We start from the raw sequence: 13,387 nt of genomic DNA, 5'->3' as shown, positions 1-13,387 counted from the left end.
CATAAGGCTCCTTGCAAAAGTGAAACTGGAGCAGGGACTTAGAGATGTGCCATGGGGGTTAGAAAAGGGGTAGAGAGTTTGTCTTGCCGGTGGTGTGGGGAGGAAGGACCATGAAAAGCATGGGGGCTTATAAGGAAAGAGTATGGAGTGAGATCCCGATGAGTAACTGGGGTAACAGAAGGGGATGAGAGGAGGCAGGAAGGTCGTAGAGGGCCCTGAAGGTGAGAAAGAAAAGCTGGAATCTGATGTGTGAAATGACAGGGGACTGCGGGAGGGAGGTTAAAGGAGGGGTGAAGGTAGCTGTAGCTGGTGACCAATGCCACAGCAGAGGCTGGTCAGATGGTCAGAGGGGGGTGTCAGTAAGAGGCTGCAAGTCATCTCTCTAGCTTGGTTGAGGCACCATGGGAGGCTTATGGTTAAAAGATCCATTATTTCTATTTATAATGGTCAGCAGTGGCTTCCTGTGCCTTGTGGTTCCAAGTTGGATGTGACTGACATTCAGTGGCTGGGGAAGGCAGGGCCAGAGCCATTCCATTTCATGGAAAATGTGAGGTTATGCTGATGCTAGTGGAAATAATAAGTGGAAATAATCCACCCGTTTGTCTGCAAAGCCATGGAGCTGCCCCTGGTATCTAGACTACAACCATCATCTTACGTTAGGGCAGGTGCCCAGCTGAACTGAGGTTTCTACCTTGATATGTAATGGTTCAAACTGACATTCCCTAGAGACATGAAATGGGCGTCTTGGGATGAGAAATAACCTTTTGGCTTCTCTTTCCTGCATTAGATCTGCCACACCCTTGAAAATCTGAGTCTGGGGTAGCTCCTTCGTAATTTTCTTCAATAGCTCTACAATCCCTGGCCTGCTCTCCCCATGTATCCCCACAGGCTGGGATCTCTGGGGCAAGAGTATTCTTTGTACCTGGAGATAATCAATTGCACAATGAATTGCCTTAAAATCAGCTTTGTCCCCCCACAGGCAGGGATCACACGACTGTCACTGCTTATTAGCATCTCTTGGAAACCTCTGTCACTAAAATGTTCAAACAATCTGGTCTGCATCTAAACAATCAGTAACAATCCCACAGCATCTGCAAAGTAAAGGATACAGCAATAAGTAACCTCTCCCTCTCCACCCCAGAGACCTGGCCATAGAAAGCAGGGCTGTGAGTTGCACACTATCCAAACTGATTATGTCTAATTTTTTGCATACAGAGCGTGAAAAGGATCCTGGTTGAGGCATGGAAAATATGTGGTCACATGAGTCATTCTGTAATGGTTCATAAATCCTGGGAGAATCGCAAAAGCAAAACATCTAACATTGCATCTTCCCTGCCCAGTGGAACGCCACCTCTGGACACGCTCGGCCCAAGGATGTGGGAATATGGCAAAAGCAAAGGAAATAGGATAATTTTCTCCTTGAAATAGAGGAATCTCATCAAACAGCAGCCAGGCTCGGATTTGCAACCTTCACAGAAGAGGCCATTCATAAGAGAACCAGAAAGAAATGAGCCATCAGTCATATTGCCAAACCAAATTCACAGTTCCTACTGCCAGGACTGTGGCTCCTGTGCTAAGGTCCTTGCTGAGACAGGCAAGCAAGAGCGTTGTGGTGGGGCAAGAGCCTCCAAGCATCACTGCTGCTCCTAAGACAGTGTCACCTAATGTTGGGCTGGCCTCCTGCTTCACTGTCGTCCGTCTCACGGGAGGGTAAAGCAGTCCAGGCGGGGATTTTGCCATTTCTTTTGCAGCAATCAGGACATGATCTGCATTTATCTGAAAGATGTGGGATGGGTTGGGGACTCCCCCATAGATGTGGGGTAAGGACTTGGCAGAGCACAGAGGGGGCTTAAAGTATTGAACAGTGAAAGCGCTCAAGGCTTAAGTAGCAGAGGAAGGTCAGGGCTTGGGGAATATCTGGTGGGAAATGACAGGGTCACGTGCTCTGGCAGATCCCCAAAGGGCCCTTATGCTACTGTAAATGGTTGTAAAATGGGTCACCCTCATAGTATTTTTATCATATAGATAGTAATAGCCTTTTGTTCCTCCAGACCATTCATTAGCAGGGAAGAGCTCTTAGGCCTCCCTGCAGGTTTATTGAGTAACGGGGCTCTGGAAGCACAGTTCCTTCCTAGGGGAGAGTCACTGACATTCAGCTTTATCTCCCCAGCTACAGAGCCATCCTGTGAATCCTTGTCAGACAGACACCATTTCCTCTTTGGTGGGGCTGTGCTCAGCATTCCCGACAATTATCAGCAGAAGCATGACGCCTCCATCAAACTCTGAGATCATGCTGCGGCTGTTTATATTTTACAGCACTTCGGGCTAGAGCTGACGTACTCAAATGAAAATAGCTCATTGGGTTCACACACAGTTTTTCAATAACTTGCTTCAGTAAACTCAGGAAAGGAGCCAGGGAGACCAATGGCTGGCTAGCTCAGCTGGTTAGAGCGTGGTGCTAATAACACCAAGGGCATGGGTTCAAGCCCTATGCTGGCCACTCTGTGTGGTGGATGGAGAGGGTGGCTTCTGCTCTTTGGGGGAGAGATAACTCAGTGGCTTGAGCATTGGCCTGCTAAACCCAGGGTTGTGAGTTCAATCCTTGAGGGAGCCATTTAGGGATCTGGTGCAAAAATCTGTCTGGTGATTGGTTCCCCTTTGAGCAGGGGGTTGGACTAGATGACCTCCTGAGGTCCCTTCCAACCCTGATAGTCTATGATTCTATCCCTTCTTTAACCCGGAGCAGGTACAGACCTGACAAACAGCTAACCAGCCTGGGAGCTGGTCTCACGTAGAACATGCTGAAAACTATCAACTGCCCTGAAATGAGGCTGCAGCCTCAATAAAACTCCAGGTGGCCACTCAGCCTGGGCTGGTTTGTGAGCAGGGCAAGGCCCTGCCTCTTGGGACAACCTGCTGCTCTGCAGCCCTCATGCTACACACGAGCAGCATGTTACCTGCAGCTGAAGCAGGGCCCTATGTGTGCTGGATGACACTGAGCCACCAGGAAATGTCATGAATCCAGAGGAGACGAGGCCCGGTGGCTAGTGTGCCATGAATGTAAACTTCTTTCTTCAGGCCTGGGAGAAAAGATGGGGGTGCAGGCAGCTGCCAGGGGCTGTTGCGATATCTGATCCGGTTTGTAGGGGTTTATATTCTGAACTGACTCGGAGGTGGCCATACTTGTCACTTCCAGGAATATTCTGGAGCAGGCCCAAATTAGAGTAATTTGAACCAGGATTTAGCTTTGACAATGAAAGACAGCCCTGCAGTATCAAGAGCCACGAGTCTGTCAGTAGCCTTTTGCTGACATCAGAAATGACTCTACGCTCAGACCGCACAGCACAATGAGACAAACCATTGGACATAGACATGGGCTGTGACCCAAGAACCCCTTAATGCCATCTGGCAAGGCACTTACAGGAATCTCATGAGGCTGGTTGTACATTCTAGTTTACCAAAGAATGTCATGTGAGGTCTCAAATGAAAGGGGGAGGATCATATTGGTTATTAATTTCATTGTAAAATATATGTACACATACAATGTAAGAAGTTCTGTATATATACTGAAAATATGCATCAAGGTATCAGTCACCAGCCGAAGTATAAAACATATTTCTGTCACACAAGAGATGTTTATGCATCTGTCTCTTTGTCAGGATGTAAGTTAAGCATTGTAAACTAACCCAATGAATCCTATTTATGTATCAAATCAACAGAGATGTGACGTCAACCAGGAGGCAGCACACAAGAAAAAACAAGCCAAGTATAGTTATCCTGTCTGTGTTCAAAGACAATGAACTTTGGGGGGAGAGAGGGGATATGTAGAAGGCAAAGAAGAGGCCCTCCTCTCATCCTGCGGGTAGGAGGTAAACACGGCACGTTTACATTAATGGAAATGGGATCTCAGCCAACCTAGAAGAAAACTTTGGGTGAGAGAAAACTTCTTTAGACAAGAGGTTAACCTGTTTCTTAGGTTTAGTCTCTAGAAAGTGTTATGATTTTATTTTAAATGTAACCTTTGTTTCCAATATCCTTAGTCTCGATAGCCTGAATCTCTAGACTTTGATAATAAACATTCTTGTTTTCACAGTAAATATAGCTCCATGCTGCAATGTTAACCAAAGTGCTGGTACAGAGCTGAGTTTTACAAGTTGGTGTGTACTGTTCCTTTAGAAACAGCAGAAGTGGTATCTCTGTAGTGTTCAGTGGATGAGGGGCTAGACAAAAGGTAGACCTATTGTTAACCTGCAAGGCAAAGTAAGGGCTGGCATAGCCCAGGGGAGTGTGTGCTTGAGTGACTAAGAGGCAAGTGGTGTTAAAGAACTGACACCCAGCTAAGCACAAGCTGGTGGCAGGGGGTAACAAGGTGACTCTCAGTCTTGGGAATCCAAGAACCGTCACATGGCCTGACCCAGATGGAGTTTGTTCTTTTTTCTGCAGGAAAAGTTAGTGGAGTCCTAGCCTAGTGTTTCCGTGAGTTAAGGGCCGGGAACAGGAAATTAATAGTCAGGGCTATTAATACTGCCTTCCCCAGGCAGCTCTGAACAGAGCAGCACCTCACAGGCTCCCTTCACAGCATGGAGATCTCCTGGTGTGAATTTCTATCATACAGGCTTGTACTGTGGTGTAGCCTCTGGGGACTCTGTTTGGCAAGTCTGGACTATGATGGTGAGTGAGTGGGCATCTTGGGGTGAAAATCTTACTGCTCATTAAGGGGACTCCCTTTGCTCCCTGGCATCTTTCTGTGGCTCCCAAGCAAGCACTTTCTGTGAAGGCAAAGGACAAAAGCAGCAGTGATGGGCAAACGTGCTAATCTAATGAAGGAGAAGACACTGAAGGTGTTTGTTGAGGGAGGGAAAAGTTGGGAGGAATTATAGTCAGAGGGGGAACAAAAGAGAAACTGGAGAAACCCAAAAGGCAGTTGTGGAGCTTGAGCCTTGTCTGAGGAGCAGCTCCTGCCCCTTGTTCTTGTTCTGACCCCCCCTGTTTAATGTGGAGCAGTACTGCTCGTGCTATAGGTTCAGGAATAGCTCTGTAGAGGCCACGCGCTGTATGGACATTAACCTTGGTGTAAGGAGCTCACAACCTAGTATTGGACCTCAGCCAAAGCTGTTCAGTGGCACAGAGTACCATCACCTGCCACTAGGAACTGATTTGATTTCACAGAGGTGAGGTCAGGATTCTAAGCACAAATCAAAGATCAACAACTGGGAGAGACATCTCTGCCTTTGCCAAAGAGCCCGATATGGACTGCTGGAATTTGCTATCCATGGAGTTACTTCTGGCTGACTCAATCTGTGCCACCTGTATCCCATGAGTGGCAGATCCCAGTGCTCTGTGGTGCTCAGTCCCCAGGTAACCAATAGCTACACACGAGCGGCAGTGCAGAAGTATCATGAGCTGTGAGAAACAGCATGACTCCAAGGAATTGTGTGGGTCCTTGGACTTGTGACAATGGCTGATCAAAGTAACTGGGCTCTAGAGAGAAGGAACAGGAGCTGCTGGAAGGAACTAGAACTTTCTCAGAATGAGATACATTTATCTGCTTTTTGAGGTTGTCCTTTGCGCTTTTGCTTCTGCTGTTTAGTTAATTTGTGCACCACTTACATTTTCTGCTTATGGTAGGTCACATAACAGCCAGAGACCTTAAATTCTTCTGATTGGAACTCATTATACTAAACTCCCTCCCCACAACCCCAGAGCTCACCTTAGCATTAGCATGGTTGTCCTGCTGTGAAATAGCTGGGCAAACTTCAGCAGAACCTCCTCTCAGCCTTAGACCGTCATGTTCAGCCCTGAAATAGGGAGACTTGCTAGTTGGGGTTTGTTTTGTTTTACTAAGGGGTTCTAACTAATTACAGAACCAGCCAATGGAGTATTTGCAATGAATAATATCCATGCTGCTTCCCAGCCCCTGCACCCTGTGGTGGGCACACTGTCTTGTTAGAATGCAAACCCCTGGGGGCATTGGGGCAGGAACCTTGTCACCAGCCCTGCCTGCAAAGTGCAAGCATGCTGGGACTTGCATGAACAGTAACAGACTATGTTTGCACCACTAGATTACTCCCAGAACAGCACCAACGAGCAAGTGATTACATCGGCAAACACACTGTGTCCCCGGGCCATCCCAGGAGCAACGGTGACTCGTGGCAATGTCACCTACCTGTCCATCCATGAGGACTCCCGCTCTAAGCTGAGCAGTGCAGTCACAGTGTGGCTTATCCCCTGCCTCTACACTGCTGTCTTCCTGGTGGGGCTGCCAGCCAATGGGCTAGCCCTTTGGGTTCTAGCAACTCGGATCGAGAAGCTGACCTCTACCATCTTCCTGATGAACCTGGCTGCCGCTGACCTGCTCCTGGTGCTGGTGCTACCTTTTAAGATCTCCTATTACTTCCTGGGGAACCATTGGCCCTTTGGGGAGGGCCTGTGCCGGCTCACCACTGCCTTCTTCTATGGGAACATGTACTGTTCCGTGCTACTGCTCATGTGCATCAGTGTTGACCGGTACCTGGCTGCAGTGCACCCTTTCTTCTCACGCTCCTTCCGCAGCCCAGGCTTTGCCGCCTGCACCTGCCTCAGTGTCTGGCTCATCACTGCCATCTTCACCGTGCCCTTGACCCTCTTGCAGCAGTCATACCCCCTGGATAAGGCAAACATCACGCTGTGTCATGATGTTCTCCCCAGGCAGGAGGAGGCTGAGTACTACTACTACTACTTCGTGTGCTTGGTCGTCTGCGGCTTCCTTGTCCCCTTCGTGGTGATGCTGTTTAGCCACGGCTCGGTCCTGTGGATCTTGCTGGGCAATGGAGAGAGGTACGCATACGCCATGAAGCTCACGGTCCTCGTGCTGCTCACAGTCGTGGTGTTCTACACACCCAGCAACATCCTGCTCCTCGTCCACTATTCCAGCAACTGCTTCAAGCTCTATGGGGACTTGTACGTCAGCTACATGGTGAGCCTGGCCCTCAGCAGCTTCAACAGCTGTGTTGACCCCTTCGTCTACTACTATGTCTCTGAGGACTTCAGAGACAAGGTGAGGTGGAGAATTTTCAGCCGCAGCAAGCGAACCATCACATCGCTGCAAACCTCTAAAGAGACTTTCCCTCAGAAGAGCTCCCACTCACAGTCCCTGGTGTGAGGAGCTGGCACCCTCACTCCCATCGCATCTGCTTGCTCCAGGGCTGAGGTTCGGATACGGATTAGAGCTCTGAGGTATAGTCTAGGTAGGAAGTTAATGCAGGCAGGGAGGTGAAGGAGACAGATTCTTAAGACTGAATTCATCAGGGCCTTACGAAGTCCTAAGAGGCTTGGAGCCCAAATTGAGATGGTGACCCCTGTGTGCATACTAACCTGTAACAGCGACAGCACATATGACTTCCCATACGGCTGCTCTGCCCCCTTACTATGCTCACTGGGTGCTATAGGCAGGCTGCATAGTTGACTCTATATATAATGGCAGAGATTGCTGGGGGAAGGAACCTGGAGCATTTGAGGGAAAAGTGGAAGCTTGGGAATGCATTTGCCCAGTATTAAAACCTGCCTGAGCAAACTGACCCCGGGGGGGGGGGGGGGGGGGCTGGCAACTTAAAGCCACTCACACACTAGTCTCAGCCTCTAAGCCCACACATCTTGTGCACGGAACCATTTGGCCGGTGTGTCAGGTATTGCTCTGTACACAAAATGTGTCCATACGCAGGCAAAGTTAGGATCTTCCTACCTGACTTGGTAAACCCTCATTCATGGAAATGCCAGATTCTCCTGTTCCTAGCAAGGTCAATTTTATCCCTATTTCAGCAAAAATAAGTACGTTTAGGGGAAGTAGAGAGTTTTGCCAGAACTCAGAGTTTATAGAGTAAGAGAGAAAGTGGGAGTCAGGACTCCTGGATTCTATTCCATTCTCTCTCTCTTCCACTGATATGCTCTGTGCCCTCAAATAAGTAATTTACTCTCCTTGCACCTCAGTATCCCTAGCTGTAAAATGGAGAGGATACTAAGGCTAAATTCATTAATGCTTGTAAAACGCAGTGAGAGCCTCACATGAGATGCATTGTTTGATGCTAATTATTCTATGTGAATGAGGTGAACTGTCAGCTTCTCTAATAAGGTGCTTCTCACTTTGCAAATCCTCAGCCCATTACTGGTAAGAAATGTACAAACAATATCCATCCATTCCCTTTACGCAAAATGCTCTGCTGTTCTGCACTTGTTATTTCTTTGAAGCGAACTGCCTCTCTTTAGTATGTTATGAAGGGAGCCCAGCTTGTGCCCAGGAAAAAGGATTTTCATGTCTCTTCAAGACAGGATATTAATTAAGTATTGAAAACTCCTACACTGGAATCCCACCCTTCTTTTGTGTAACCTCTGTTGAGACCCAACCTCCCCACCACACCCACTAAAATAGCTGACCATGCCTGCAGCTGGATTCAGGAATGTGTTGCAAATGTGACAAGTTACAGCCACTGTATCCCTCAAAACAAAATTGAAGGCACCTCCTGGCAAACAATGAAGCAGAAATGGATGGGACACCAGAAACTGCTTAGAACTGTTGGAATACTTTGATTCTGTTGATACGTGTATTACTGTTGCCCTCTCAGTGCTGTGCAACAGTATAGCTGGTAGCTTAGAGAAAGCTTAGAGCCACAGCCCTGCAGTATGCTCCCCCTGTAGTATTACGAGGCAGATGTTAGTAGAGAGGAGAGGAAGACAGAATTGTTTTAGAAATCAGTTTTTAATAAAATATTCATCAGTGTCTAAAACAACCCCTTTTTTGGACTCATACTAACATTTGTGCGAAGAAAACAAAAAATGATCACAAAGCTGGGTTTTGTGGGGTTTTTTAAATATTCTTGGTGAAAAACTAGAGCCTATTTCCTATAGGTGCAATACTCTGAATGCTGAGAAAATACCAGCTGCTGAACGCAGAAGATATATGATGGAGTTAGGCCAAGAACCAGGGCTATCATCACTCCACCAGAAATAGCACACATGAGAAAACAAAAACTGAGCAGAAGTTTTTTTTAACATTAAATTGACAGAGATGTATTTCTAAATTGACAATCTACTCACAATAATGAAACCCAAATTATTGTGCATTAAAGAATCAATGTCAGCAAAGCAAGTGCTGTTGTTTTCAACTCAATTTTTAAGTTGGTTGAATCTTTTTCTATTTGTTGTCTATTGAGCTGATCAAGAAGGGGGAAAGGAGGAATGTGTGGACAAGAAAGAACAAAATAACTTTTGCTTTAAAATAAATACCATGGTAATGATTGCTCCTGATAATATTCATGTACAGTTACAGATATAAATACTAATTTCATTGGAGGGATTACAAGCAAAATCACCAATAACTAGAGAGAGCTATCAAGTCTAATTAGCAAAGTACCTTGGTATAAACAGGCGCTTCTGTATCTCACAGACTCACTGGAGATTTTCTTCCCTTCATGTTGAATCATTGTCAGAGGCAAGGAGAAGACTGTCTCTAAGCATGTGAGAGAAATGGTTCCAAATTGGCAAAAATCCCAAAGCCCAAAGGAAACCCCACTGCTTGTCTGCCCTCTTTCATTCTCAGCCACCACACCCTGTTTTTTTTTCCTGGGCTAAAAATCTCTCTCTTCTCCCCCAAATAGCATTGAGGAGTTGATCCTGACAATGCAGATGGGGTGGACCCTCAGTGCTGTCCTCTTAGCCCTCTCAGAGACAGGTGTGTGACTGAGAAGCCACAGCGTCGACACTGGGTATAAGCCTGTGAATGACCTAGAGTGTGAAGCCCCCACCCTGGGTCCAGTGGCTTACAGGGGACATATTCCCAGATGGAACAGGTACTGGACCAGCCCTTTGATGAGGGAGGGAAAGACAAGAATTGAATTTGCCTCGTTAAGAGAATTATGATAATAGAAAATGGGGACAGTGAGTCTGGGAAAGAGAGAATGCAAGTGTGCACAATAGCTGGGTTTTCAACTGGGGCCAACATGGACTCCAACGCACAAAATTACTCCCAGCAGCACCTACCTGTAGGTATAAGGCCTTCCTGCCTTATCATTGCTGGGGTGGGGGGGGAGGAAGGGGAGAAGTAGCAGCTGCTTTTCTGTATTTGTATGTTTCTTTCCTTGGTTCCTTAAATAAGCAGTCTGTTTAACTGCAGCAAGAAGTTGGCAGTGGGGGAGACAGACTACAGCGTTGCCAGCATGTCCTTAGGAACAAAGAAAGTTCTACCCTTGGGATGGAGAAGCAAATGGATGGCAGGTGCCAAGGACACAAGAAGTGTTCTGGCCAGGAGACGATGCATAGAGTCTCTACTAACCTAGAGCTCTCTAGCCTTAAGGGTACCAGGGAATGGTGAACCCTAGCACAGTAATTGGAATACAGGAAGCAGCATTGGCTTGTAGTTAGAGCAGGGAATTTGCAAGCAAGAGACCTGAATTTTAATCCCAGCTCCGCCACAGACTTTCAGGGAGTCCCAAGCCCTTTGTGCTTGTTCCTCCAGTGATAAAACTGAAATAATGTTAACTTTCCTGCCGGATGAGGGTCAGGGTATTGGCCACACCCAGAGCCCCTCTAGTGATGGGCAGAGTAGTAATGGGCAGTGGGTAAGGGCAGTGCCAGCAGACCCCACCCTCCTGCTGTGGGTAATAGCGGAGAGGCTTTTTTGAATACTAAACTGCTACTTTGCAGTTAACCGAGAGCCAGGGAAGTGATGGGAGCTGGCTCGGAACTTGGCCAAAGCTTGGGGGAATTCATCCATCTCTACCCTCTTGTGTGCTGGGGTCACACCAGCTCTGCCTGCCCAAAGAAGGTACCCAGCAGGGGCAGCACATCATGTGGGTGTGATTAATCAGCATATAATTATAATTAATCAACTAAAACAAAAAAACGTAAAACACCATTAATCTTATGAGACAATGACACCAACAAGTCAGGAAGCAAGGGGAGAGAGAGGGAAGCTGGGGACCTTGGAGCTGGGCATGAGGATCAGAGCTCCCAGCTACAGAAGGCCAAGGAGCCTGGCCCCAGTCACATGGAGCCTTGCCCAAGCACAAGGACTGGAGGGCCAAGAAGCCGGATCACAGCCATATTATTAAGGTGACAGTTCATGTCTCACTCTTCAAGCCTTCAGGCCTTACTGAGTGCTGAGGCTGGTGCCAGCAAACAGCAGGGTTGTATTGTGAAGTCCTGATGTTTTTAAAAGAAGAAAATGCCTCTCACTGTAGCTTGCACTAGGCCTGTTATTTACCCAGTGAATAAATATTGACTTATGCTGCCATGTGTACACAATAGCCAGTGCTTGCCAGGACAATTGCTTGCTGCAAGCAGTGCCAGCACAGAGATGGAATTTAGTTTGAAGGCATTTGTTTACCTGCTAGGCAGGAATAGAGCAGCTGGCGCTTCCACTGTGCTGTGGGGCAGAGTTAGGATGTGGTCCATTCACACACATTAAAAAGACACAGCAAAATCTCTACCGAGAAGCAGGACATGCACACAGGCAGGCCACATTAGGATCCTGAGAGAAGAGTTCAGATCAGCAGGGGAAGAAGTGATTTGAAACTAGCCAGCAGAGATCATCTGGAATTTATGGGCATTTCAGGAACTGAGCTGTGAGCTCAGGTCTTCCACCATGTCACATATATTTGGGAAGGCTGAAGCAACTACTCAACCCCAGCCTAAAAGACTGACACTGGAAACTTAGGAGCCACCACAGCTAAGGAATCTTTCTCTTGCTCAGCAGTCTGGCTGGAACCAGTATTTGAAAAATGGAACTCAGGGCTTGACTACATGGGAAAATTGGCCAGAATAGCTTTTATGGAATAGCTCCCTGCATGGACACTATTCCAAAATAAAATCACTTTATTCTGGAATAATCAGTGCACTCACAAAGTGCCCAAATTATTCTGGAACAGAGTATCCACAAAGGGAGCTATTTCACAGTAGCCATTCTGGCCAATTTCCCTCTGTACACAAGCCCTAAAAGTGAACTGAATTGGGCTTTTTCTTGTTTCCTTTCATGAACAAACACTCTCCATGTGGATTGACACCCCATTTTGTGCTGCGGGGAGGATGGAAGCAGGGAGAGGAAACACTAAGACTATTCTGCAACAGGTAGATGTACAAATCTCCTCCAAAGCAGGAAGAGACCCAAAATGTCTCTGCTCCTGCACTTTGGAAACAGACAGCTTTTGCTCTTCATTTCACTGCAAAATGCATTGCTTAGACCCCAGCTGTCATTGCTTAGGGCAGTTGAGAAGACAGGAGCCAAAACTCTGTGACAAAGAGGAGGGGTTTGCACCTGCCCAGCAGCCCAAGGGCCATACAGACTGTGCACAGAAATCTACATCAAGAACAGCCATTGCACTGGGATCCTGGTGGAAGAAGAGTAGAAACGGCTGGTGAAATCAGGCAAGCACTGAGAACACCATGGCCACAGGTCTCTTTTATTTTCATGCTGAAGTTATGAGGAGAGAGTAACCAGAGGGCAAAGGCTAGGAAGCTACAGGCTGCATTTGGCAGTACTTATTCCAGCATGAATGGAGTTCAGCCACTTGACCCTAATCACCTCTATTGTGGGCATTCTTCCCAGGCAGAGTCTGCAGCCATGTCCTGGACTGTTAGGCTTTTAACTCCTGTGGAGTTCACAGATGATTTCACTTCTTTTGGAGAATGCACCCCCTGTCAAGTCTGATGAACAATGAACTTTCCTTTCTGCAGGGCAACATGCTGCTGGTGCAGTGGGCGGTAGGGGGGTGGTGAGCTGGGGGTGTTAAACCTTTGCTGTGGCATACTGAGCTAAAATACACTGCTCTTATTATTTAAAAAAAAAAAACTCCTCAGCCATCTCTCCTCAAACAGCAACTCAGCTGAGAATAGAGCTCTGGACTCAGTGTAGCTCGGAAATGGTGTTGCAGGATCCTTGTAACATACTTTGAAGTGGTCTAAGGGTTTGAATTCCAGCCCGTTCTCCTTGCCTACACTGGGGCAGCACATTGGTCTCCCATCCTTGAAATAACTCCTAAGGGGATGCACAAAAGGCAGGAAAATTGATAGAAAAATAATGCTGAGCACCCCGTTGGAGCTCCTGCCCCCCAAGAGGAGGCAAAGCCTACAATTCTGAGGGTATCAGGAAGTAGTCGTCATTTGGTTTCTGTTCTGCAGCAGGTCGTCTGTAGGAACAAACTCGTACAGGAGTTGATTCTGAGCCTCTTCTTTTTATTTTAAATTATTTATTTCTGTTGAAGAGAGAATATAACGAAGAGAAGTCATTTCCAACTCATGTCTCTCTGCAGCAGAGGTGGGGCCAGGCAGGGACAAGCTTAAAAAGTCCTTTTGAATTTACAATTTACGTTAGGAACTGACACTTCCAGGCATGCAAGTCCCAGCTGCCATCCCAACACTA

The 13,387-nt window shown here is 47.2% G+C and overlaps 2 protein-coding genes and 1 non-coding gene across 4 annotated transcripts in view; 2 read left to right on the top strand and 1 right to left on the bottom strand.

The window, feature by feature from the left end:
* Positions 1 to 2,426: 2,426 nt before the first annotated feature.
* Positions 2,427 to 2,500, top strand: TRNAI-AAU (transfer RNA isoleucine (anticodon AAU)). The gene has a single exon. It is a non-coding gene; the product is annotated as a tRNA-Ile (tRNA).
* A 2,067-nt stretch (positions 2,501 to 4,567) lies between these two features.
* On the top strand, positions 4,568 to 8,629 carry F2RL3 (F2R like thrombin or trypsin receptor 3). The gene is made up of 2 exons (XM_054013325.1): positions 4,568 to 4,671; positions 6,063 to 8,629. The coding sequence occupies exons 1-2, from the start codon at positions 4,581 to 4,583 to the stop codon at positions 7,139 to 7,141; spliced, it is 1,170 nt and encodes a 389-aa protein (XP_053869300.1). The 5' UTR covers positions 4,568 to 4,580; the 3' UTR covers positions 7,142 to 8,629.
* An 83-nt stretch (positions 8,630 to 8,712) lies between these two features.
* CPAMD8 (C3 and PZP like alpha-2-macroglobulin domain containing 8) overlaps positions 8,713 to 13,387 on the bottom strand; it is a 132,289-nt gene continuing 127,614 nt past the window's right edge. For both annotated transcript variants that reach the window (XM_054013324.1, XM_054013323.1), the window contains one exon: positions 8,713 to 13,220. In XM_054013324.1, the coding sequence (XP_053869299.1) occupies position 13,220 (1 nt within the window). In that variant the 3' untranslated portion in view covers positions 8,713 to 13,219. The remainder of the gene's footprint in view (positions 13,221 to 13,387) is intronic.

The sequence above is a fragment of the Malaclemys terrapin genome, chromosome 24 (genome assembly GCF_027887155.1).
Source record: "Malaclemys terrapin pileata isolate rMalTer1 chromosome 24, rMalTer1.hap1, whole genome shotgun sequence".
Classification (NCBI taxonomy): Eukaryota; Metazoa; Chordata; order Testudines; family Emydidae; genus Malaclemys; species Malaclemys terrapin.
The sequence above is the reverse complement of the archived record's forward strand: the minus strand, read 5'-3'. Positions and strand labels throughout refer to the sequence as shown.

Coding starts and splice junctions, on each gene's coding strand:
- F2RL3 (XM_054013325.1), top strand. CDS start 4,581: ATGGAGATCTCCTGGTGTGAATTTCTATCATACAGGCTTGTACTGTGG. Junction 4,672..6,062: donor GGCAAGTCTGGACTATGATG/GTGAGTGAGTGG, acceptor TTGCACCACTAG/ATTACTCCCAGAACAGCACC.